Raw genomic sequence first — 27,436 nt, 5'->3', positions numbered from 1 at the left:
ATAAAAATAAAAAATAAACGAACAAAATAAATAAATAAATAATACTGTTCTTAGGCCAATTTGTTGCTTTTTGTGTGGTACTAGATTTAGGATTTGGTACATGGCTGTCTACTTGTGTAATCTTGGAAAGTCCATTAGCATCTTGAAACCTTATTTGTAAAATAGTCACATCCTATCTGGTCTCAGACTACTTCCAGTCAATCTGTGACTTTTTCTGCCATTGTTATCACATAGGGGTGTGTGCAACCTGTTACCTGTAAACTAGGAGTAATTCTGTTTTTCTTTAAGCTAATAGCTAGCATTGATCATTTCAGTTCTGAATAGGGTTATTTGCAAGTTCTTCATAAATGCTGGCATGAAATAGCAGTAAATGAAATGATGTACATTTTCAATCCTTTAGATTATTCTCTATGTTACAAAGAGATACCTGAGTACATTGTCATTCAGTAATTATGAATCTCCCTTGAAAACCTGCAATTACTGCCATATTTCATTCTGTCAAAGCTTTTGGTTTTTTTTACTTAAATTTGACATTTCTTGGACCTTTGTGTATATTCTTCCTTTTCATCACCCGCAGTAGTAGTTGCTGTCCTTTTAGGACACATTTTACCCCAAAATAAGTTATCATTTACACATCAGATATTTACACATCAGAAGTGAGCAAAGAATACAGTCACTTTGAGATACTCCTGCTTGCTAGACACTTTCAACCGGTGGGTGACATTGCTTACAGGACAGTATTTGAAAATACTACTGAACCCTCCCTTGGTCAGGGTGCTAGGGATTGTACTTTTGATTTCTTGATCATGGCAACAATGGTCCCCCTCACAGAGAATGAAAGAAACCTCCTTCCACACACACACGCTTTCTTTCCCCACTATATATCAGTCCTCAGCATATGCAGCCATCCCAACAAACTGTCCACTTAGAAACCAAGATGGCACCAGTAGTGATGTCCAGTAATTAAGGGTACAGAGCTCTGGGGTTTAGGGTTTTTTGGTTTGGGGAGTTGGGTGTTGTTTGTTTGGGGTCATACCCAGCAGTGCTCAGGGCTTACTCCTGGCTCTGAGCTCAGCTATGACTCCTTGTTGAGCTTGGGGAACCATATGAGGTACCAGGAATTGAATCTGGAGTGACCACATGCAACATAAGCACCCTACCTGCTGTACTGTTGCCCTGCCCAGTGGTTTAGATTTCACTTTTAATAAAGTCTATGGAGGAAGTAACAGAGACAGGGTTTCTTCTTCCCCAAAAGTTCTTTCACACATAGCTCCCTTGGACTAGTTTGCTGGTGTGTTTGTGGGCATGGATGGCCCACATCCCCCAGTTTAACATTTTTATGCCTCATTCTCTTTTTAAAAATAAACGTTATTTTATTTGCATAAAAATTAGAAATATTTGGAGGTTTGAAAATGTAGCATTGATACTTAAATGATTTCTTTTTTCTTTCTTTCCCTTTTGACCTTAGAACTATTTTAAAGATATTTATTGGGGGATCACTCCTGGCAGGCTTGGGAGACCATGTGGAATACCAGGAATCAAACCAGAGTCTGCAGTGTGCAAGGCAAACACCCTGCCTGCTCTACTACTGCTCTGCCCCACAAATTGAAAAAAAATTAATATACTTCATTGAACTTATAACATGTTTCATGTATACATCATAATCAACATCTGTATATAGTAAAAAATGTTTTTTAAATACAGGCACTTTTTTTTAGCTTTAAAATATAAGTTCTAGTAGTAGAAATCTTTTATCTCCTATTTGTATTGAGATAACATAATTTCAACAGTTCCCATGTTGTTTTATACCTGCAGTGCCACTTAACCACCAGAGAGTCAACCACTGTCCCATTCTACCCCATTCCCTGTACAGACTTCCTTCAAGATAGGGAATCATTTTTACTCAGTTTGTCAGATGAAATAAATGATGACACTTTGAGGACAATATTGGTAATACAGAGTCCCAAGGCCAGTTTAAGGAGAACCTAAATAATTTGACAGCAGATCTGGCTTCCAGAAAATGGTGTTCTTAGTAAAAGCCTTAAGGAGGTGGCTTTCTGATTGGCAGCACTGGGAGCAGGCTGCCATCATTGTTCTTTCTGCTTCTTCTTTATTCTAGCTTTGTACCTACTTTATAAAGTGTAAATATTAATTTGAAAAATTAAAACTGTGATTCAGTCCAGCTTGCAGGGCACCAGAAATAAAACATTGCAGTATCACTGTTTATCATGGTTACTATATTTAGATTTTGTGTATACTCTCCTTAACCGTTCTAGCCTATTGAACAATTTGTTCATATGTGTGTAACACCCTCTCATACTTACACACTTGTATATATAAAAAATATTTCTTTTAGCTCACTAGACAAAAATTTATCACAAAAGATTGATATTATCACAAAGGACGGCTAAATAGGTTATATCCTGGTCCACTCTCTATCATCAGATAACCAATGGCAGACATCATTTGAGAAAACAAAACTGTGTGTTCTCAAATAGCCAAATACAGCACACGGAACTGAAACAGCCACTGGAACATGGAAAGCTGTAGAGACTTTTTTTTTTTTTTTTTGGCTTTCTTTGGATCACTCCTGCTGTTGCTTAGGGCTCTTCCCTCTTTGCTCTAGACTCTGTCCCAGTGGTGCCTGGGGCTCTGGAGTGCTGGGGATTGACTTCAGGCCTCCTGCATACACATCATTTATGTTAGTTTCTTGAGCTAGCTCTCTTGTGTGAAAGGTTAGCATTTTATGGGAGGTATTTTATTTTTCCTCTCAGAGTTGATTTAGCTGCTGCCAATGTCTTCAATTCTTGTTTTTCCCTCAAATCTGAATGGCAGGAGTTGGAGAGATAGTACCACGGGTAGAACACTTTCTTTTGTATTTGACCAACGTGGGTTCAATCCCCAGCACCCAATATGGTCCCTCAAGTCCCACCAGGAATGATCTATGAGTGAAGAGTCAGGAATAAGCCCCAAGCACTGCCAGATGTGGTGCAGCAACAAGCCTGAATGACAATCTGGCAGGGTAAAGGATTCTAGTTTGCAGGTTTTCTTCTTTAAAGAAAAAAACAATCTTGGAGGATAGTCTTCTAGTGTATAGGGTTCCCCCAAGCACCACCAGTCGTGATCCCTGTGCACAGAGCCAGGTAAACTGTAAGAACTGCCAGGTGTAGTCCATCTCACTGCGAGAACACCTTAAGTATAACATTATTTCACTCCCCCTTTGCCTGTAGGATACCATGTGAGAGATCTATTGTGAATTTTATGTTGTTTCCCTTCTACTTGAGATCTTGTTTGTGTCTTGCTGCTGTCTCTCTTTGGTTTTTACCATTTTCTTTCCGATGTGTCTTTGCCTTGTTCTCCTTGAGTTTTTTTGGCACTCTGTTGGTACGCTGTTCGTTGTGCCATGCTACTGTTTACTTGTCTATTTATTGATATCTGTCCTCTTCCACTGCCTTATGAGGACTTTTCGATCTGGGAGAGAGTAGTGGAAACAGGCTAAATTCTGTGGTGGTGGCTGGGTCTCCAGTGAGCTCCTGCGCACAGTGGGGAAAGGTGAAGCCTGTGGCCTGCGGGAACCTGCTATGGAAGTTGCCATGACTTGGATGAGGTGAATCTTCTGCAGGGCTGAAGAGGTACGAAGGGTATGAGCCAGGAGGTCATCTTTAACTGAATGAGTGAGTTCACGCAGAGGTCTGGGGTTTAGATGTGAGCCTGAAGAACCTGCATATGACCCAAGAGTGGTCTCACAAGCTTACTTTGACCTCTGATCACTGCTTACTTTGTCTGCAGGCTTTGTTTTGTACTTTAGTATGCAGTATAGTCACCAATAGGAGGAGCCTTACCCAGAGAAGAGGGTGCTCAGCCCAGCCTCTCTGTGGAGTCCAGGATATAACCCTCTCATGAATCCTTGAGTATTTTATCTGTTTCATGCAACACTTATTCCTTCTCCTGAACTCCTATACTTGACATATTTCGTGTTTGTTTCTATCATCTAACCCTAATTATTTGCCTCCTTCAGAATAATAAATTCTTTTTTATCAAAATAACATCCTCCACAAGTGACCAAGTCCCCTCTAGCCTCATAATTCCACCTTGTAAACTCTCCCAGTTTTGCCTGGACCCAACTACTCTCCCTTTCCAAAGCCTACATTCACTTTCAAGTATTCTTGTGTGTGTTTTCAAAAGTCCGGAGGTGCTCTATCTCTTCTGCCACCCACATTCGGTAGTCTCGAGCCATTTCCCCCACCCTGGGTAGGTCTATGGCAGTGGGCAGGTGAAGGAACGAATGAGGGCCACATTGGTCGGTATCAATTGTAGTTTATTCCAATCTTCACTCCCCTTCTGCTTCTCTCTCTCTCAAACCTGAGCCCCTCTCACCTCTGACTCTGCCCTCTGGAGCCCAAGCCTGAGCCCAAGCCTCAGCCTCAGCCTCAGCCTCCTCCTCAGTCTGAGCCTTCTCGCCCCCAATGAGCTTACAGTCTTAGTTTATATATCAATCATGGAAGGCGATGACACAAAGGTGGGTTGAACATTAACAAATCAACAAAGAGAGGTAAGACCGCTTCTGGAGGAGATTAACTCAAGGATAAAATCTCATATAAAGAGATTATTCCAGATTACTAGGAGATCTGTTCAAGGGTGGGATCCCAACAAAGGTGTGTTCTTTCCTCAGCTAGTAATCTACTTAAATAGTTGTAGTAAACCTACTTCCAATATTTCTAGCAATATCATTCTGTATGAACACAGTAAGAGATATAAACTTACAATTTGGTTCTTTCTGAGGATATCTCACCACCGCAGTCCTCAGGCCAGGTTAGTCTTCCTAGCCCCAGCAGGGTTCTAGTCTCGTCGTTACTTACTTTTGGATCAGACAGCATTTGTCCATGATCATGCCCTAAACTTATAGCTGAGTGTCATGGTGCTTTGGCCTGGCCCATTTTGATGCCAGGGTAGCTCACAGTTTGTCCTGCGTCCATTCAGTCCCTCATTGGGACCCTGCTTTGGGCATGCCAGGAACTAAGGGCAACTGAATCAAGAAAGCAGATGCCCAAGAGTAAATATTCGGAGTTAATCAACTCCCAAGTTACAAAGCATAATATTAACTATCTTCTTGTGTTCATACAGAAAGGACATTGCTTTAAGGTAAACTATGCAAAGGACATAAGGGCTGGACACAAAGGGCTGGAGCGATAGCACAGCGGGTAGGGCGTTCGCCTTACAAGCGGCCAACATGGCCAACCCGAGTTCGATTCCTCTGCCCCTCTCGGAGAGCCCGGCAAGCTACCGAGAGTATTCGATATGCCAGACACAGTAACAACAAAGTCTCCAATGGAGACGTTACTGGGCCCGCTCGAGCAAATCGACGATCAACGGGAGGGCCTTTACCTTTACCTTTACCTATGCAAAGGACATAACTTACAATACAAGTTCAGTGTCCTTAGAAGGATCTGTTCTTACAAGCTAACAAAATCTGATTAGAGAGAAAAGGTGATTAACTGGCTGGGGAGGAGAGCACAGAGAAGAGTTTACAGATAAACAGGAATGGGAGTGACTAGGGAGTGCTGTGATGGGTGTAACTGATAAACCTAAGCTCCCTGTGGCAATGTTATCCTACATTCTTGGGTGTGCCTTTCCATCTTGTGGGTGGATTCTAAAATCCACTGCCTTAAGATTTACCTTGAGTGTTGTTCCATCCAGGAAGTCTTCCTTTTCCCACCTGCAGCCTATGGTGCCCCTGGGTCCATCCATTGCCTCCTACTTAGGTAAGAATATGCTGAACATGTTTGTCTCCTGGAATACAGCATCCATATGGTCTTTGATTTCCTATCCATTGTTGGGGTGCTTGAACACAGCCATGGATCCTAGTTTGTATTTCATGATACCAAATGCCCGCTGCCTAAGTAGCACTTCTTATACAGTATTACTCACCTTCAGCTGAATTCTGACCTCAACAAGGAATGTCTGTACAATCAGTACCTTCCCCTCATCTACCCTTTCCTTTAAATTCCTTTATAAAGTTTATCCTCACAATCCCTAGGAGTCATGCTTTACAAAGCAGTAAACTTGACATGTGTTCATTTGCACGTGGCTGACCCAGGTTCGATTCCTCTGCCCCTCTCAGAGAGCCTGGCAAGCTACCGACAGTATCCCTCCTGCACAGCAAAGCCTGGCAAGCTATTTGTGATGTATTTGATATGCCAAACACAGTAACAAGAAGTCTCACAATGAAGATGTTACTGGGCCTACTCGAGCAAATCGGTGAACAACGGGAGGACAGTGCTACATTGCAGTTCTACCCCTCATGATCAATGATGCAGAGTATTTTTCATGTGCCGTTTGGCCATTGGTACGTCTTCTTCAATTCTGTTTATCTCTTCTCATTTTTTGACAGGGTTAGATGACTTTTTCCTTTTCTTAATTTTAATTGTTGTTTATTAAGACACCATGATTTGCAAAGTTATTCATAATATGGTTGTTTCAGGCAAACAAAGTTCTAACACCAATCCCACCACCAGTATCCCCTTCCCCCCACTAATATCCCCAGGATCCCTCCAACCCCCCAGCCTGCACCCTTGGCAACTTGCTCCAATAAAAAAGGAATGACAAATAGAATTACTAGGAAATAAATCAATAGTTAACTTGAGATATATTTTCTATATAGAACCTTTGTTCTCTACTTTCAACCTTTCTTAATCTAGTATAGGACAACTACAGGCACCGTTAATGGGTGCCATACTCAATGATACATGTTATGGAGTTTCTCCCATCATTTAAAGGAGCTCTTGTGATGTTTCTTGCAAAACTGGTTTTAGGGTCATGAATTCCCTAAGCTATTGCCTGTCCATGAAGCTCTGTATTGTTCCTTCAAATCTGAGTGATACTCTAGCTGGGTAAAATATACTTGGTGAGGTGTTCATTTCACTGAGATTTTGTACTCCATATTCTTCTGGCTCATAGAGTTTTATTTGACGGATCTGCTGTACATCAGCAAAGCGGAGGTGGTGTAGTTGCCGACCATCTATCTTCACTCCCATTCCTTCCCATTCCAGTCATCACATGATGTTCTCAAGAGTGGCACTGAAGAGTTTCGGTGAAATGGTATCACCCTGCCAAACCCCTCTCTTGACATCAATGATTACTTCTTTGTAGAATGGTGAGATCCTGGTAGTGAATCTGCAATACAGCTCACGGAGGATCCTGATATATTGAGTTTGAATGCCCTGTCATCTGCTTTGCTGATGGCATTGTTTTAATAACGCCAAACATTAGCCAAGCAGCACAAATGCTGGGCGACTTCAACCGTGAGTGTGGAAAGGTCGGACTATAGCTGAATCTTACGAAGACAATGTTTATGAGAAACAGCCTCATTCCTGATGCTCCATTTGCTCTCAACGGAACGACCATCTCCGAATGCAACAGTTATGTGTACCTAGGTTGAGAAGTCAACATGACAAATGACCTGACACCCAAGCTGCGCAAGAGGAAGAGAGAGGCTTGCAAAGCCTTCAAGAGCGTCAAAGAAATAGCTAAGAGGATGAAGAACCTCCAGCTCAGGCTCCCGGGCACATGTCTTTGATTCCACTGTTCTCCCTACATTAACATATGCCTCAGAGACCTGGGCCCTACACAAACAGGATGAGAACACTATTCCCTATTCGGGTCTCTCAAAGAGGAATTGAAAGAGCTTTGCTTGGAGTATCATGTTTCACTCAAATGAGAGAAAAAATCCGGAGTTCTGACCTCCATCAACGCTCAAGAATCAGGGACGCTATCTTGTTTGCCAAGGTGTCAAAAATCAGATGGGCTGGTCACATAATGAGATTTAGAGACGATCGCTGGATTAGAGCCGTTACTGACTGGATTCCACGGGATGTCAAAAGACCACGTGGCCGCCCACCTACCAAATGGTCAGGCTTCTTCGTCAAGATCATGAACGATTGGTTTGAGGCTCTTCGTGTTCCTAGAATGAACAGATGCCATTGGGCTACACTAGCACGCGACAGGGACAAATGGAGACGTTACTGACGCCTGCTCGAGCAAATCGCCGATTAACGGGAAGTCAAGTGATCAAGTGAAGTGATCAAGCTATACATTTCCTTTGTATATAGGGAATTCCTTTTTTGATTTTTCTGCTTTCAATATTTTGTCCCTATCTTTAGATTTTGTCATTTTGAGAATAATGTGTCTTGGAGTTTTTCTGTTTTCATTGGGACCCTTCCAGCCTCTTGGATGTGCCTGTAATCCTCAGCTCTGGAAGTTCTTTTTTTTCCTTTTAATTTAATTTTTTTTTTTTTTTTTTTTTTTTACTGAATTACTGTGAGATTCAAAGTTTTTTGTGATTGGGGTTTAGTCATACAATGTTCCAACACCCATCCCATCACCAACTCTGGGAAATTCTTGTCATTGATTTTTTTTTTCTTGGTGGGGAGGTCAACTGTGGCCATGGTCAGGGGTTATTCCTGGCTTTGCACTCAGGAATTACTCCTAGTGGTGCTCTGGGAACCATATGGAATGCCAGGGATCAAACTCGAATTAGGCACATGCAAAACAAACACCCTCCCTGCTGTGCTATTGCTCTGGCTCCTTCCTTGATCCTTTCTTTCACTGTTGTTTCTTCATTACATTTGCCTTCCTGTTCTTCAGGGACTGAAAGTGGTTCTTATATTGTTTCTCTTGAATTCATTTCATAGTTTTCTGGTACATTGTTCTATTTTCCACCTTCTGCTGTTTTCTAGTCATTTCCTCCTTCTCATCTTGGAGTTCCTAGATCTTTTGCTCACTGTTATTCTTCTGTTCAGAGCTTCTATTGAGGGTGTGTGTGTGTGTGTGTGTGTGTGTGTGTGTGTGTGTGTGTATTTTATTTTACTAAATTCTTATTTTATTAAAGCACTGCAATTTAAAAAGTTCTTCATGGTTGGGTTTTAGATATACAATGTACCATCACCAATCCCGCCACCAGTGACAACTTCCCTCCACCAGAGTTCCCAGGTTCCTGTACTACCCCTTCCCCAGCCTGCCATTCCCAAAGCACCTTTTAAAGTTTGGGTGTTCAAGTTTAGGTTTCATGATTTCAGTTCTTTTGACTTTATGGTTAGATATTTAGCTCTCATTCCTCACCATCACTGATGTGCCTCTGCCCGAATGCCTGTTGCTTCTCGTCTGTCTCCCCTACCCCATCCCCTCCACTCACTCTCTCTCCAGCTCTTCCCTAGATTCTGGGACTGTGGGTAATCCAGATATCCTCCTTTTGAACTGTTGCCTTTCCTTTCCCAGTTATTCTAAATAATACAAAGAAGTGTTAACACCCTCTGTTTGTCCTTTATCTTCTGGATTACTTTATTTAACTTACTATCTTCCAGTTCTATTCATCTTACAGCAAATTGTATGATTTCATCTGCAGTATTTTTTTTTCATTTTGACTCTTACACTTTCTTGTGCTTTACTGACTAGCAGTGCTACCGTTTCTTTTTTTTTTTTTTTAACCCTTGCACAAAGTTTATTGCATGCTTTAAAGATATAAAATCAGCCCATCGCACAGAATAAGTTCTCAAATTAATATCATAAAAGTCAGCAATTGAAGCAAGGCCAAAATTTCTGTCTTCAAATTTCCTTATTTCAATTGTTTTATTTTAGCACATTACAAATATCTCATTTTATTTTACTTTAAACTTTTTATTGAATCACTGTGAGATATACCCTTGAAAATATGTTTTTTTTCCCTTTATTTATTTATTTTTTACAGTTGTAGATTTACAATTTTTTGTGCTTGGGTTTCGATTATACAATGATCAGATACCCATCTCTCCACCAGTGCCCATTTTCCACCACCATGGATAATATCCCCCCATCCCTATCCCCCCATCCCCCCGTCTCTGTGGCAGGGCAATCCCCTGTGTTCTCTCTCTCCTTTTGGGTGTTGTGGTCTGCAAAAGAGGCATTGAGTGGCAAACATGTTCAGTCCATAGTCTACTTTCGACATGCATCTCCCCTCCTGGGAGGATCCTCCAAACATCCTTTATTTGGTGCTCCCTTCTCTATCTGAGCTGCCCTTTCCTCTAGGATACCCGGCTGGCCTCTAAGTTATGGAGTAATCCTCCTGGTGCTGATCTCAGCTATTCCTGGGTATTAATCTCATACTTTGTTACTTTATATCCCCCAGATGAATGCAATCTTTCTATGTCTATCCCTCTCTTTCTGACTCATTTCGCTTAGCATGATACTTTCCATATTGTACCACTTGTATGTAAATTTCATGACTTCATCTTTTCTAACAGCTACATAGTACTCCATTGTGTAGATGTACCAAAGTTTCTTTAACCAGTCATCTGTTCTTGGGCATTCAGGTTTCTTCCAGTTTCTGGCTATTGTAAAGAGGGCTGCAATGAACAAACAAGTGCAGATGTCACTTCGACTATACATTTTTGCCTCTCTGGGATATATTCCCAGGAGTGGTATTGCTGGGTCAAATGGGAGCTCAATTTCTAATTTTTTAAGAATCGTCCATACTGTTTTCCAGAAGGGCTGAACCAGTGGACATTCCCACCAACAGTGAAGGAGTGTCCCTTTCTCGCCACATCCATGCCAGCATCGGTTGCTTTTGTTCTTTTGAATGTGGGCCAGTCTCTGAGGTGTGAGATGGTATCTCATTGTGGTTTTGATCTGCATCTCCCTGATGATTAATGATGTAGAGCATTTTCTCATGGGCTTTTTTGCCATTCGGATTTCTTCTTTGAGAAAGTTTCTGTTCATTTCATTGCCCCATTTTTGGATGGGGTTGGATGTTTTCTTCTTGTGGAGTTTAACCAGTATTTTGTATATCCTGGATATCTACCCCTTGTCAGATGTGTATTCGGTGAATATCCTTTCCCATTCTGTAGACTGTCTTTGTATTTTGGTCACTGTTTCTTTGGAGGTGCAGAAGCTTCTTAGTTTAAGATAGTCGCATTTATCTATCTCTGTTTTCACTTGTTCGGCCAGTGGCGTGGCATCTTTGAAGATACCATTAGCTTCAATGTCATGGAGGGTTTTGCCAACTTTATCTTCAATGTACCTTATGGTTTCTGGTCTGATGTTGAGGTCTTTAATCCATTTTGATCTTACTTTTGTACATGGTGTTAGGCAGAGTTCTGAGCCTATTTTTTTGCATGTAGCCGTCCAATGATGCCAACATAATTCATTAAAGAGGCTTTCCTTACTCAACTTCACATTACTTGCACCTTTATCAAAGATTAGATGATCATATGATTGAGGGGAGATGTCAGTGTATTCAACCCTGTTCCATTGGTCTGCAGTTCTGCCTTTGTTCCAGTACCATGCTGTTTTAATTATTACTACTTTGTAGTACAGTTTGAAGTTCGGGAGGTTGATTCCCCCCATTTTCTTTTCCCCAAGAATTGCTTTAGCTATTCGTGGGGGCTTATTGTTCCATATAAATTTCAGGAGTGTTTGCTCCATTTCTTTGAAGAATGTCATGGGTATCCTTATAGGGATTGCATTGAATTTGTACAGTGCTTTGGGAAGTATTGCCATTTTGACAATGTTAAGTCTCCCGACCCATGAGCAGGGGATATCTTTCCATTTCCTCATGTCCTCTTTTATTTCCTGAAGTAGCGTTTTGTAGTTTTCTTTGTACAGGTCCTTTACTTCCTTAGTTAAGCTGATTCCTAGGTACTTGATTTTCTGGGGCACAATTGTGAACGGGATTGTTTTTTTCATGTTGCTTTCTTCTCTCTCACTGTTTGCGTATAGGAAAGCCATGGACTTTTGGGTATTGATTTTATAACCTGCAACTTTACTATACGAGTCTATTGTTTCTAGGAGTTTTTTGGTGGAGGTTATTGGGTTCTCTAAGTAGAGTATCCTATCATCTGCGAATAGTGAGAGCTTGATTTCTTCCTTTCCTACCTGAATGCCCTTAATATCTTTTTCTTGCCTAATCGCTATTGCAAGTACTTCCAGTACTATATTGAACAGAAGTGGAGAGAGTGGGCATTCCTGTCTCGTCCCTGATCTTAGAGGGAAGGCTCTCAGTTTTTCCCCATTGAGGATGATGCTTGCTGTAGGCTTGTGGTAGATGGCTTTAATTATGTTGAGGAAGGTCCCCTCTATACCCATTTTGGCTAGGGTTTTCATCATAAAGGGGTGCTGGATCTTGTCAAATGCTTTCTCTGCATCTATTGATATAATCATATGCTTTTTATCTTTTCTTTTGTTGATATGATGGATTATGTTGATTGATTTTCGAATGTTAAACCATCCTTGCATCCCTGGGATGAATCCTACTTGGTCATGGTGTATGATCTTTTTGATGAGTAGTTGGATTCTATTTGCTAGTAGTTTGTTGAGGATCTTTGCATCTGTGTTCATCAGGGATATCGGCCTGTAATTCTCTTTCTTTGTGGTATCTCTATCTGCTTTTGGTATCAGTGTGATATTTGCTTCGTAGAAACTGTTCGGAAGTGTTTTTGATATTTCAATTTCGTGGAAAAGCTTAAAGAGCATTGGGAGTAAGTCCTCTTTAAAGATTTGGAAGAATTCACTAGTGAATCCATCCGGGCCAGGACTTTTGTGCTTGGGGAGACTTTTTATTACCATTTCAATTTCCTTGATGGTGATAGGTCTGTTCAGGTATTGCAGGTCTTCTTGGTTCAGCCTTGGGAGTCTGTAGGAGTCTAGGAATTTATCCATTTCCTCTAGGTTTTGATGTTCCGTGGCATAAAGCTTCTCAAAGTACTCCCTGAGGATCCTCTGAATTTCTGTGGTTTCTGTTGTAATGACCCCCTTTTCATTTCTGATTCGGTTTATTAAGGTTTTCTCTCTCCCTTTCTTTGTGAGTTTTGCTAGAGGGTTATCGATCTTGTTAATTTTCTCAAAGAACCAGCTCTTGGTTTCATTGATCTTTCAGATTGATTTCCATCCTGTTAATCTCTGCTCTGGGTTTTATTATTTTCTTCCTCCTGTTCGGGTTGTGCTCCTTTTTTTGGTCCTTCTCCAAGCTCTTAAGCTGTGAGGTTAGGTTACTTATGTGTGCTCGCTCCTCCTTCCTGAGGAATGCTTGTAGAGCTATAAACTTTCCTCTTAACACAGCCTTTGCTGTGTCCCGTAAGTTTTGGTAACTCGTGTTCTCATTTTCATTCGTTTCTAGGAATCTTTTGATTTCCTCTTTGATTTCCTGTCTAATCCACTCGTTGTTCAATAGTGCACTGTTTAATTTCCAGGTGTTTGATTTAGTTTTCTGTTTTTGTGTGTGATTTACTTCTAATTTCAGCGCATTATGATCTGAGAAGATTGTTGATACAATCTCTATCTTCTTAATTTTATGGAAGCATGTTTTGTGGCTCAGCATGTGGTCTGTCTTGGAGAATGTTCCATGTACGCTTGAGAAGAATGTGTATTCAGCTTTTTGTGGATGAAGTGTCCTGTATATATCTACAAAGTCCCTTTCTTCCATTGTTTCCCTCAAATGAAGTATGTCCTTGCTAAGCTTGAGTCTGGTTGATCTATCAAGAGGTGACAAAGCAGTGTTGAAGTCTCCCACTAGTATTGTGTTGCTATTGATGTCTTTTTCCAAATCTATGAGTAGTTGTTTTAAGTACTTTGTTGGTCTCTCATTAGGTGCATATACATTTATTATTGTAAGTTCTTCCTGTTGTACAGATCCTTTGATCAATAAGAAATGGCCTTCACTGTCTCTTATGACCTTCCTCACTCTGAAATCGATGTGGTCTGATATAAGGATGGCTACCCCAGCTTTTTTATTGGAGCTGTTTGCCTGTAGGATTGTTTTCCAGCCTTTGACTCTGAGTCTGTGTTTGCTTTGACTATTGAGATGCGTTTCTTGCAGGCAGCAGAATGTTGGGTTCAATTTTCTAATCCATCCTGCCACTCTATGTCTTTTAATTGGTGCGTTTAGCCCATTGACATTGAGAGAGATTATTGTTATGGGATTTTGCCCCATTGTTCTGTTAAAATTTGATGTATTTGAGGGGCCTTTCTTGCCTTAAAGTAGCCCATTTATTTGTTCTTGTAACCATGGTTTTGAGTCTATGAAGTTCCTGAGCTGTTGTTTGTCTGTGAAACTGTGTGTTGTTCCTTCTATTATGAATGAGAGTCTTGCTGGGAAAAGTATTTTTAGGGAGGCATTTATTTCATTGAGTTTTTTCACTATGTCCCACCACTGTTTTCGGGCCATGAGGGTTTCATCAGAAAAATCAGCTGTGAATTTTAAGGATGCTCCTTTGTAAGAGATTTCTTTCTTCGATCTTGCTGCTTTCAGAATTTTGTCTCTGTCTAAGGTTTTGGTCATTTTGATCAGAATGTGTCTTGGGGTATTTTTATTCGGATTTCTTCTAGCTGGTACCCTTCGGGCCTCCTGAATGTGGTCACAAGTTTTCTTCAGCTCTGGAAACGTTGTAGCAATGATGTCTTTGACAGTTTCTTCTTCATCAAGGTTTTCTTCCTGTACCTCTGGGACTCCAATAATTCTTATGTTACCCCTCTTGGCTTCATCACGATCTTCTCTTGCCATCTGTTCCCGAATTGTGAGTCTCTTTTCCATTTTCTGCTCTTTTCTGGAGAGTCTCTGAACTTCATCTTCGAGCTCACTGATTCTGTTCTCAGCAGCTCTTACTCTGCTGCTGAGCCCTTCCACTGAGCTTTTCAATTCGCCTACGAGATTTTTCAGGTCTGACATTTCTGATTGCATTTTCCTCATTTCTGCCTTCAGATCCTCTTGTCTTCTATTGACATTGCTTTCCATTGTTTCTTTTAATTCCCTAAGCATCCTAAGTAGCTCCCTTCTGAATTCCTTGTCAGAGAGGTTGTCTAACACTACAGTACTGTTGGTGTCATCTGGGCTAGACTCTTCAATATGAAAGTTTGGTGGGCTTTTGCGTTGCTTTACCATTGTGAGAGGTGTGGTTTAGTCCTTCACGTTCACTGTTACTATTCTGCTTGATATGCAGTGTGAGTTAAGATAGGCTTATGAGTTATTGGCTAATGTGTTTCTAGTGGCTGAGCTAAAATAGAGAAGTTTCCATCTAAGAAGGTAGCTTATGGTTCCTATGGCATACGTAGTGGGAAAATATTTCGCGGCCGTGTCAGAGGCCGCGGCTCCGGAAAGAGTCCCTGGCACTGGGCGAGGAGTTGGGAACGTCTCCTGTTTGGAATTGGAGCCGTTCAGCTTTGTTGCCCAGAGCTGGGCCTCCGTGCCCGTCCCGCGCAGATCAGGGGTTGAAAACCGGCTTTCTAAGGGCTGGATCTAGCTGCGCATGCCCAGAGAGGGTCCCAGGCCCTTGGGGCCTTGCTGTACCTCGCTACCGTTTCTTTGACCTCATTGATGATCCTCATCATGGTGACTGTCACTAAAGACAAAAATTTGCTGAACTGGTTGGTCTTATGCATTTTTTTCACTCATTGAGTTTGATCAGTTTCTACTTTCTCTACCGTTGTTTTTCGGCTGTTTTTGCTATGTTGTTGGTAAGTCTTTGTAGTTACCCCTCATAGAAGAATCTGAGGTATTAGGCTGAAGATGACTCTCTTTATTTGCTGCCTGTCCTCACAGAGTGAAAGGAAAAATAACAGTGAGTAGTATGTAATTTGTTGAGTATATCTGACACACAGCTGCATAAGCAGCAGCACATTTCAGGAGCTGCAGTGTGAGCCCTTACTAGGTCTGTATGGAGGCTGCTGGGACCCAGCTAGCAGGGAGGCTTCTACCTCCCATTTGGAAATAGGCACAGTGATGTCAGCCTGAGGTAAGCAGAAGGTGGATGATTTTTTTCTTGTGAAGTTCTACCAGTGCTTTACATATCATAAATATTGGCCCTGTATCAGTGAATGGTGGTATCTACTTTCTCCCCATCTGTGGGGTGACTGTGTATTCTGGTCCTTGTTTCTTTGAGGGGCAGGAGCTGCCCAAAGTAACGTAGCACCATTTGTTTATTTCCGTTTCCACTTGCTTGGAAAATGGCATTGTGCCCTAAAGATATCTCTAGCCTCAATGTCATGGAAAGTTTTGTGTCTGTTTTTGTCAATATAATTTATAAATTCAGGACTGGTATCAGGGACTGTAATTGAGTTTATCTGATTTTTGTGCATGGTGTTAGAAAAAGATCTGAGTTCATAATTTGCGTGTGACCAATCAGTTTATTCAGCAGCACTTTCCTTGCTCCACTTCATACTTTTTGCTCCTTTTTTGAAAATAAGGTGTCTGTATACTTGGGGATCTGTTTATAGATTTTCAATCCTTAAAAAAATACTTGCAAATAGAATCCAACAGTACATGAAAAAGATCATACACCATGACCAAATGGGCTTCATTCCAGGGATGCGAGGATGGTTTAACATATGCAAGTTAATCAGTGTGGTACACTATATCAATATAAGGAAAAATAAAAATTCCATTATCATATTGATAGATGCAAAGAAAGCATTTAGGAACAAGAGCCAGCACTCATTTATGATTTAAAAAAAAATCAGTAAAGTGGAAATTGAGCAGTGTTGCTCAACATAATTACACTCATTTACTGCAAGTCCACAGCAAACATTATACTCACTGATGAAAAAATAAAAGTTTTTCCTTCTCAGAAGAGGCAAGAACCCACCGTCATCACTCCTATTCATTATAGTATTGGGAGTCGTTGACATTGCAGCTTGGCAAGAAAGAGATGGTAAGGGCATCCAGATAGGAAAAAAAAGTCAAACTCTGTAATTGTATATGAGATAATACTATACTTATAAAGTCTTAAAGACTATGAAAAAGTTCCTCAAAACAACAGTAAACTGGCAGACAATAAAAACACAAAAGTGTATGGCTTTTCTGTATTCAGTCAGTGAAATGGAAGAGAGAGAGATTTTTTTTTAAATTTTTATTAATGAAACACCATGAGGTACAGTTATAGACTTACAAAATTTTTGTACTTGGGTTTCAGTTGTACAATGATCGAATACCCATCCCTCCACCAGTGCCCATTCTCCACCACCACTAATCCCAGTATCCCTCCCACCTCCTATTCCCCCAAGGAGAGAGGAAATTTTAAAACAATTCCATTTAAATTGTGCCTCAGAATGTCAGGTATCTAGGGATCAGCTTAACAAAAGAGTTGAAAGACTACACAAAAGAACCTCTGAAACACTACTAAAATAAATTTCAAAGGACACAAAGTGGAAATATACCCTCTTCATGGGTTGTTAGGATTATCATTGGCAATATGGCAATAGTCTACAAAGCCTTAACAGATTCAATGCAGTCTCTATAAGAAGACTCATGGCATTAGTGATGGAATTGGTGCTATAATATTATATGCTTGAAACTCAACTATTGGTAACTTTGTAAATCACATTCCTTTAATAAATAAGGTTTTTGTTTTGTTTTGGGGACACACTGAAGGTGTCCAGGATTTACTCCTGGATCTGTACTTAGGAATCACTCCTGGTGGGCTCAGTAGACCATATGGGATGCTGGGAATTACACTGGGTCACCTCTGTGCAAGGCAATGCCCTACCTACTGTACTATCTCTCTAGTCCCCAAATTAAGTTTAAAAGAAAAAGAATACCTGTGACAATTTTTTTAATAGAATAATCCTGAGATACATAGTTACAAGGTTGTTCATGATTGGATTTCAGTCATACAATGTTCTAATCCCATCCCTTCACCGGTGTACATTTCCTAACACCAATATCCTCAGTTTCCCTCCTGCCACCCTCCCCCCCCACCCCCAGCCTGCCTCTTTTTCAGGCACTTTGACCTCTCTCTCCTCCTCCTCCTCTCTCTCTCTCCCTCTCCCTCCCTCCCTCTCTCTCTCTCTCTCTCTCTCTCTCTCTCACACACACACACACACACACACACACACACCCCTCTGGGCTTTCTACTTTGCAGTATACAAACTGAGAGGTTATCACTTATATCCCTTTACCTACTTTTAGCACTCAGTTCTTATTCAGAATGATAATTTCCAAGTATCATTGTTTTAGTGATCCCTTCACCATCTTAACTGTCCTCCCTCCACCCTTCCACTTGTGACAAGCTTTCATCCATGGAACAGTCCTCCTACCCCATTTCTTTACTGTCCATGGGTATTAATCTCATATTATGCTTTATTCTATGCCTCTGACAATTTTCAAAGAAGTTTGCCAAACACTACTGAAGTTAGTAAGGAATAATTAATCCCCACACACAGGAGTCAATCTTAGAGGGAAAAAAGATGGGATCCATAAGGAAATGGGGAGAAGAAGTAAACAGAAACTTCCACAAAAAAGAATACAGATGGCCAAAAAGCACACTCAAAAGTGCTTTACATCACCAATCATCAGAGATGCAAATCAAAAAAGCAATGAGACATCTCATCCCACAGAGATTGGCACACATGAAAAGAACAACCAGTGTTGGCACGGATATGGAGAGAAAGGAACTCTCAATCACTGCTGCTGGGAATGCTGACTGGTTCAGTCTTTATGAAAAATCATGTGTATATTCCTCAAAAAACTAGAAATTGAGCTTCCATACTACCGAGCAATAACCGCTCCTTTGAATATATCCTAGTGACCCCAAAACATGCAGTATAAATGCCTTCTGCACTCCTATGTTCATTGCAGTACTGTTCACAATAGCCAGAATCTGGAAACAACCCATGTACCCAAGAACAGATGAGTAGATAAAGAAACTGTGGTATATCTACACAGTGGAATACTCTGCAGCTGTTAGGGAAAATGATGTCATGAAATTTGCTTGTACATGGATGAACATGGAGAGTATCATGCTGGGTAAAATTAGTCAGGAGTGGGACAGACATAGAATGATTATACTCATTTACTATATATATGTGTATATATATAGATATATATAGCAGGATACATGTATATATACATACACCATTGCATGTGTATAATACCCAAACATGGTATTATTCAGCGCCAGGAGGACCAGTCTGTGGTAGAAAGCTTGCCATGAATGGGGAGGGAGACTGGAATTAGAACAGAAAAAGGATAACTATGACAGTGATAGTTGAAAATGATCATTTTGGGCAAAAATTGAGTACTGAAAGGAGGTAAAGGGTTATGCATAATACCCTTTCAGTAACAATATTGCAAACCACAGCTCCTAAAATGAAAATGAGAGGGGAGAGACAGAGAGAGAGAGAGAGAGAGAGAGAGAGAGAGAGAAATAGAAAAAAAGGAAGAAAGTGCCTGTCATAGAGGCAGTATACTAGTGTGGGACAAGGGTGGGAGTAGGCGGGAGGGAAATGGGACATCAATGGTAGGAAATGTGATGAACGGATGGGTGTTGGAACAATGACTGAAAGTCCATCATGACCAACTTTGTAGCTGTATGTCTCATGGTGATTCAATTTTAAAATAAACTAAAAAAAAAAAAAAAGGATGGAAGGCATCCCACCCTATCACCAGCTTCAAAATGTACTACAAAGTTGTAGTAATTGTAGTAAAGTGTCAGGCTACAAAATCAACACCCAAAAGCCCATGGCTTTCTTATATACAAATAATGAAAGAGAAGAAAGAGACATTAAAAAAACAATCCCGTTCACAATAGTACCTCAGAAAATTAAGTACCTTGGAATCAGCTTAACCAAAAAGGTGAAGGATCTATACAAGGAAAATTACAAAACACTACCTCAGTGGAGGAAATGGAGACACAGCCACTGCTCATGGATAGGGAGGATTGACATTATCAAAATGATAATACTGCCCGAAGCACTATACAAATTCAATGTGGTTCCTATCAGGATACCCATGACATTTTTCAAAGAAATAAACAAAAACTCCTGAAATTCATATGGGACAATAAATCCCCATAACTAAAGGAATCCTTGAGACAAATAAGATGGGTGGCATCATCTTCTCCAACTTCAAACTGTACTACAAAGCAGGAGTAATTAAAACAGCATGGTATTGGGCTAGAAACAGACCTGCAGACCAATGGAACAGAGTTGAATATTCTGTCACAGACCCCCAAATATATGGCCACTTAATCTTTGATAAAGGAGCAAGAAATGTGAAGTGGAACAAGGAAAGTCTCTTCAACAAGTGGTGCTGGGTAAACTGGATAACTACATACAAAAAAATGAACTCTGACTTTTGTCTAATACCAGGCACAAAAGTCAGATCAGAGTGGATTAAAGACCTCAATATCATACATGAATCCGTAAGGTACATAGAGGAAAATGTAGGCACACTCTCCATGACATTGAATCTAAAAGAATCTTTAATGATGAAACAGTACTGACCATGCAAGTGGAAGCAAACGTAAACAAATGGTACTACATCAAACTAAGAAGCTTCTGCACTTCAGAAGAAACAGTGATCAAAATACAGAAAGAGTCCACAGAATGGGAAAGAATATTTACCCAATACCCATCTGATAAGGGATTAATATTTAGTATATACAAGTATATACTAGTAGAACTGTACAAGAAAAAACCTCCAACCCATCAAAAAATGGGGAGAAAAATGAGCAGAAGTTTCCACAAAAAAATAAATACAAATGGCCAAAAGGCACATGAAAAAATGGTCCACATCACTAGCCATCAGGGAGATACAAATCAAAACAACAATGAGATATCATCTGACACCGCAGAGACTGGCACACATTCAAAAGAACAAAAGCAACCAGTGCTGGTGTGGATATGGGGAAAAAGGGACACTCTTTCACTGTTGGTGGGAATGTCCACTGGTCCAGCCTTTGTGGAAAACAATATGGACACTTCTTCAAAAACTAGAAATTGAGTTTCCATATGACCCCGCGATACCACTTCTGGAAATATATCCCAAGGATGCAAAAAAGCACAGTAGAAATGACATCTGTACCTATATGTTCATTGCAGCATTATTCACAATAGCCAAAGTCTGGAAACAACCCAAGTGCCCTAGAACAGATGACTGGTTAAAGAAACTTTGGTACATCTACACAATGGAAAACTATGCATCTGTTAGAAGAGATAAAATCATTAAATTTGCTTATAAGTGGATAGACATGGAGAGTATCAAGCTAAGTGAAATGAGTCAGAAAGAGAGGGACAGACATAGAAGGACTGCACTCATTTGTGGAGTATAGAATAACATAACATAAGGCTGACACCCAAGGGCAGTAGATACAAGGGCCAGGAGGATTTCCTCATAGCTGGAAGCCTGCCTCATGAGCGGAGGGAGAAGGCAGATGGAATAGAGAAAGGATCACTAAGAAAATGATGGCTGGAGGAATCAGTTGGGATGGGAGATGTGTGCCAAAAATAGATAACAGCCCAAACAGGATGACCTCTCAGTTTCTGTATTGCAAACCATAATGCTCAAAAGTAGAGAGTATGGGGAATACTGTCTGCCATGGAAGCAGCAGGAGGATGGGGAAGAGGGGTATACTGGGGACATTGATGGTGGGGAATGTGCACTGGTGGAGGGATGGGTGTTTGATCATTGTGTGATTGTAACCCCAACATAAAAGCTTGTAACTTTCTCATGGTGATTCAGTAAAATTAGAAAAAAGAAAAGTGTGATACTTATGTTAAGTGAAATGAGTCAGAAAGAGAGAGACAGGCATAAAAAGATTCCACTCATCTGTGGAATATAAAGTAACAGAATGGGAGACTAACACCCAAGAGTAATAGAGATAAGGACCAGGAGGTCTGCTGCATGGCTTGGAAACCGGCCTCACATGCTGGGGGAAAAGGCAGCTCAGATAGAGAAGGGAACACCAAGAAAAGGATGTTGGGAGGACCCATTTGGGTTGAAAGATGCTTGCTAAAAGTAGACTATATACCGAACACAATGGCCACTCAATACCTCTATTGCGAACCACCACACCCAAAAGGAGAGAGAGAACAAAAGGGAATGCCCTGCCACAGAGGCGGGGTGAGCAGGGGGGGTAGTGAGGGGTCCAGGGCGAGGGTGGTGGGAGGGATTCTGGGATCTGTGTTGGTGGAAAATGGGCACTGGTGGAGGAATGGGTACTCGATCATTGTGTGACTGGAACACAAGCACTAAAGTTTATAACTCTGTAATTGTACCTCAAGGTGATCCACTAATAATAAAAAAAATTAAAAAAATACAGTGTGATACTGGAATAAGGACTGATTCATATTAATGGAGAAATATGAGTCTTCAGGAAATTCAATGAAGAAAAATTTCTGGTAACTTATAGATGTATCTGTTCAGAATATGAGTATGAGCGTAGTCACAGAAACACCGTTTAGTTCCATTTGACCGTAAGTGTAGCCCTCTGTTTGACCTGGAGGAGCCTGGTAGATGTGACTGAGGCAGGAGGTCCTTCTGTATCTATCAGAATGTTCTTTTCTAGTCTTCCAAACACATTTGTTGCCCGTGGTCGCTGACTCTCCTTGTTTCATCTCAGGGATGAAGATGAGTACTCAGAGCTCCGATCAGAATTGAGCCAGAGCCAACAGGAGGTCAATGAGGACTCTCGCAGCATGGAGCAAGACCAGACCTCTGTTTCCATCCCTGAGAATCAGTCCACTGTGGTGACTGCTGACATGGGTGAGTCTGCCTGCCAGTACCATTAAACTGGTATTTGCTTTCAGAATTATAGTAGGAATTTTACAAATGTGAATTAAAATTTAAATGTTTAAGGAGGTTTTTGCATTAATAAAAAAAGTGAAGAAATAAGCATTTAGTTCTTTATGTGCTGTGTTGGTGAAAATGATACCAAAGAGTTGAATTAGCTTTCTGGTGTTTTTAATTCAAATGTGTCATTTCTATTTGAAAATTTTAAAAGTTGAAAACTAGTTAAAAAGATTACTTCAGGAGCCACTGCAATAATAGCACAGCAGGAAGGATGCTTGCCTTGCACACATCAATCCCGTCCTGGGTTTGATTCCAAGCACTGCATATGGTCCCCTGAGCCCTGTCAGGAGTTATCCCTAAGCACAGAGCCAGTAGCCAGGAGTAAGCCCTGAGCGCTGTCTGGTGTAGCTCCAAAACCAAAAACAAAGAATAACAACAAAAACAAAAACAAAAGAAATGAATTAGGAAATCTGATTTTTTTGAGGCAGTAGAGAAATTCTATATCTGGCATGGAATGCTTTAAACTTCAAGTTTTGACCCATTAGTGTAACTTACTATATTATGTGAAAAAATAAAATATTTTTAAATAAAATCAAATTGGGGAATGATTGAAATTTTTTTATGAAAAATATTTGTTATATACTATGTAGTAGCAATTTACTGACTAAAATGTTCCAGCTGTGGTCAAAATGCTGTAAAACCACTGGTTACTTGGAAATGCCTAACTGGACCTTTAGAGAAACAGAGATTGAGGATAAAAACTTTGAAATCAGGGCCTGGTGAGATAGTACAATAGGTAGGAAGAGGAAGGTGCTTGCCTTGCATGCAGTCAGCCCAGATTCTATCCCTAGTACTTTATAGGGTCCCACGAGTCTATCAGGAATGATTCCTGGACACAGAACCAGTAGTAAGTCCTGAGTAGAACTGGGGGTGGCCCAAACGAATGAAAAAGAACCTTGAAGTCAATGAGATATGGAGGCTCTGCCCCTCTAAAGGATGTGGATTAAAAAAAGGGAGGAGCACCATATTTTATGAATTAATTGTTCATCTTTAGCAAAGAGATCAAAGAATGAGGAGAAGGAAAAGTAAGTATTGTAATTTTCTTAGAACTTTTAACTTGGAATTGTAAACTGCGGGGGGCCTGCAAAACCACTCTCCCACCAGCGGAGGTGGCCCTAGGATCCGTAGGTGCAGGGAAGGACCAACCTAATGAACACAAGACAAAAGAGACAGAGTGCAGTTTAGAAACAGAGAGAAAAAGGGACAGAACTTTATTGGGGGCTACAGGCTGTTTATATAGGGTCCAGGAAGCCCAGTCAGGAGCAGAAGCAATATAACCATACATGGTAAGGTCAGCAACAAGAGCTTTACCTAACATTCAAGGTAAACATTTGTACATCAAAGGGTCTAATGGCAGTAGGTGCATCCTGAGCTTTACATTTGTATATCAAAGGGTCTCAGGGCAGTAGATGCATCCTGGAGGTTATTATGGATAAGGCCAGATAAGATAACTGTCAGGTGAATGAGACAAGTTGTAATTACTGGTTTTGGCATATCGAATACACAACTGATAGCTTGCCAGGCTCTTCCATGCAGGCAGAATACTCTGGGTAGCTTGCCAGTCTTTCCAAAAGGGATAGAGGCTTTTGGGGCAACCTCTAATCGCCCTCATCGGTGTTATCATATTTGAACCCTATCAAATATGGTACGGCAATTTCGGAAGATGGGTATTTAGTGTGTTATGATGTGTCGCGCGGCCACGCGGGCCCGGAAAGCGTCCTGGAGTGTGGCGGCGGCTGGGTAGTGGAGGTAGTGTCGGTAGTGGAGGTCTGCCAGTGTGGTATTTATCTGGTCCCGGTGGGGGTAGGGTGGGTCTTCTGTGCGCAATCCGATTCCTGGGTCTCTGGTGGTTGGTGGAAGCCACCAGGGCAGGGTAGGGTGGGGCTCCTGATTAGAATCCCTTTGTCACCTGTGGTTGGTGGGAGCAAGCAGAGAATCTCTGTCCCTGGGTCCGTTGAGCCTGGAGTCCAAGGTCTCAGAGAGTTCCGCTTATCTTGTTCTGTGGGTCTTCAGTCGTGCGTGAGTCTCGGCTGGAGCTGCCACGCGGGTCTGGAAAGCATCTTTGATTCTGTTGTAAAGAAGGCCTTTGATTCTGTTGAGACGGAAGCGGTCATTGAAGCCCTAGCCAATCAGGGCATTCAAGCCCAATACATCAGGATCCTCCGTGAGCTGTATTGCGGATTCACTACCAGGATCTCACCATTCTACAAAGAAGTGATCATTGATGTCAAGAGAGGGGTGCGGCAGGGTGATACCATTTCACCGAAACTCTTCAGTGCCACCCTCGAGAACATCATGCGACGACTGGAATGGGAAGGAATGGGAGTGAAGATAGATGGTTGGCAATTACACCACCTCCGCTTTGCTGATGATATTGTTTTAATAACACCAAACATCAGCCAAGCGGCACAAATGCTGGCCGACTTTGACCGTGAGTGTGGAAAGGTAGGACTACAGCTGAATCTTACGAAGACAATGTTTATGAGAAACAGCCTCGTTCCTGATGCCCCATTCGCTCTCAACGGAACGACCATCTCCAAATGCAACAGCTATGTGTACCTAGGTCGAGAAGTCAACATGACACATGACCTGGCACCCAAGCTGTGCAGGAGGAAGAGAGCGGCTTGGAACGCCTTCAAGAACGTCGAAGAAATAGCTAAGAGGACGAAGAACCTCTGGCTCTGGGCACATCTCTTTGATTCCACTGTTCTTCCTGCATTAACATATGCCTCAGAGACCTGGGCCCTACCCAAACAGGATGAGAATGCTATTCGGGTCTCCCAAAGAGGAATTGAAAGAGCTATGCTTGGAATATCACGTTTCGCTCAAATGAGAGAAAGAATCCAGAGTTCCGACATCCGTCGACAATCAAGAATCAGAGACGCTGTCTCGTTTGCCAAGGTGTCAAAAATCAGATGGGCTGGTCACGTAATGAGATTTAAAGATGACTGCTGGACTAGAGCTGTTACCAACTGGATCCCACGGGATGTCAAAAGACCGCGTGGCCGCCCATCTACCAGATGGTCAGACTTCTTCATCAAGATCATGAACGATCGGTTTGAGGCTCTTCATGTTCCCAGAGCGAACAGATGCCATTGGGCTACACTAGCATGCGGCAGGGACAAATGGAGACGTTACTGGTGCCCGCTCGAGCAAATTGAGGACTAACGGGAAGTTAAGTGATTAAATGAAGTGATTAAGATAACTGTCAGCCTGATGTTATGTGGCTATAGATCAGGCATCTGCTGAGGTCAGGAAGCCCTGGGAGACTGTCACCAATGTCTGTCCCAAGCAGTTCCTAATATGGGAACCACGGCTAGGGTCTATGAGAGGGCTCTTGGCTTCCCACAATAAACCTGTAAATTGCTATAACATTGAGGAACAGGCAAACATATATAAGTGCTATAACATATATAGCATGTAGCATAAATTATATAACATATAATGTGCATATTATGTGATATATGTATATAATTGTATCATTACAACCCTACATTGGTGCTATAATGAGGAAAGAAAAGAACAGGACAAGGAAGAATAAGTATAACTTAAAATTTAATTGGGAAGAGATTACAATTAAATTTTATGCATTTATATTTCATTATTAACTTCCATATATAGCATTGAGAAATATAGTACCATGAAAGTATATTAATGGAATTTGATTCTGCTGGAGAGTTCCTGGATAGTTTTATCTGGGGAATGAGTAACATTTGAGCTGAGATCCAAGGAGAAATAAGGAATTAAACTGGTCAAGGAGAAGCTGACAATGGACAAGAATGTGTTCAAGAGGGTGAAACAGAGGTGCCCAGAGCACAGCTGTGTGAGGTGCAGGCTTGATGGGTACAAGATTTGTAGACCATGTTGGAGACCCAGTCTTCATTCAAGGACCTAAATGAAACAATCAAAAAATTTGATTTTAATACAGGAGAAAGGGAATGAGGTGATCAGATTTTTATTTTTATCAGTCATCCCATAGTGAAGAGGAAGACCTAGTGGATCAGGGTGGGGCTGACTGGAAGGCCATGGCCAAGGCCTTATTAGGCGTTGCTAGGACTATGGCAGTGGCCCTTAAGATGGCTGTAGACAGTCTAAGAATATGGTAGGATCTAGAAACAGGGTAAAAGAAGATAACATACGCAGGGTAGGAAGGCCCCAGAAATGTCTGGCTTATACAGTGGATGGTTCCAGGTGCCAATATGTGGAACAGGGATGGAGCAGGTATGTTAGTCTTGAATTTCATTTTATTAGTCTTAAGGTGGATTCGAAAGGAGACTGTGTGCTCTGTTGTGTCTTGCATTTGAACTGGCTTAAGCTGTGTTTGGGTGCTTTGGAGGGTAGAAGGTATTTGGAAGCCTGGAGGAGAGGTTCGGCTGAGGAAGGCCATAAGCAAGGATCAGGTTCCATGCAGGGAGTGATGGAGCCATGGGAATCAGTGCAGAGAGGGGACTTGCTGGTCACTGCTGCTCAGAGACAGAAACTCATGGAAGGCTCAGCTGAAAGGTTCCTCTTCCAAAGCATACACAGCCCAGCCCATGCCACTTCCTGCTCCAACAATGTTGCTGTCCCATTGGTGTCCTACTTTGGAATTTTTAGTGATGCACTTCCGTGTTTCCCAAGGTGGAGGAGATGAGGGAAGGTGGATACTGACCCAGGGAAAGCTGTAGTTATGCGCACAGTAGTCACTTTCTATTTGCTCAAAGAGAGTAGGTTTCTGGGAGGGCACTGGATAATTGTTTTTTGTTGTTGTTGTTTCTGAAAAGGAAGCAGTTGGTCAAATCAGAAAGCTGATTTACTTGTAAAACTCTTTGACATTTGCCCTTACTCCAGGGGCAGCAGTATGTCTAT

At 41.4% G+C, this 27,436-nt stretch overlaps 1 protein-coding gene across 1 annotated transcript in view; it reads left to right on the top strand.

Annotated features, from left to right (window-relative positions):
* Nucleotides 1–27,436, top strand: part of MCC (MCC regulator of WNT signaling pathway) — a 275,994-nt gene that overhangs the window by 165,420 nt on the left and 83,138 nt on the right. The window contains exon 4 of the mRNA XM_056139034.1: nucleotides 22,359–22,501. Within this exon, the coding sequence (XP_055995009.1) occupies nucleotides 22,359–22,501 (143 nt within the window). The remainder of the gene's footprint in view (nucleotides 1–22,358; nucleotides 22,502–27,436) is intronic.

This window comes from Sorex fumeus, unplaced genomic scaffold, assembly GCF_029834395.1.
Source record: "Sorex fumeus unplaced genomic scaffold, SorFum_2.1 ptg000131l, whole genome shotgun sequence".
Lineage (NCBI taxonomy): Eukaryota > Metazoa > Chordata > Mammalia > Eulipotyphla > Soricidae > Sorex > Sorex fumeus.
Note: the sequence above shows the minus strand (reverse complement) of the source record. Positions and strands in the feature narration are given on the sequence as shown.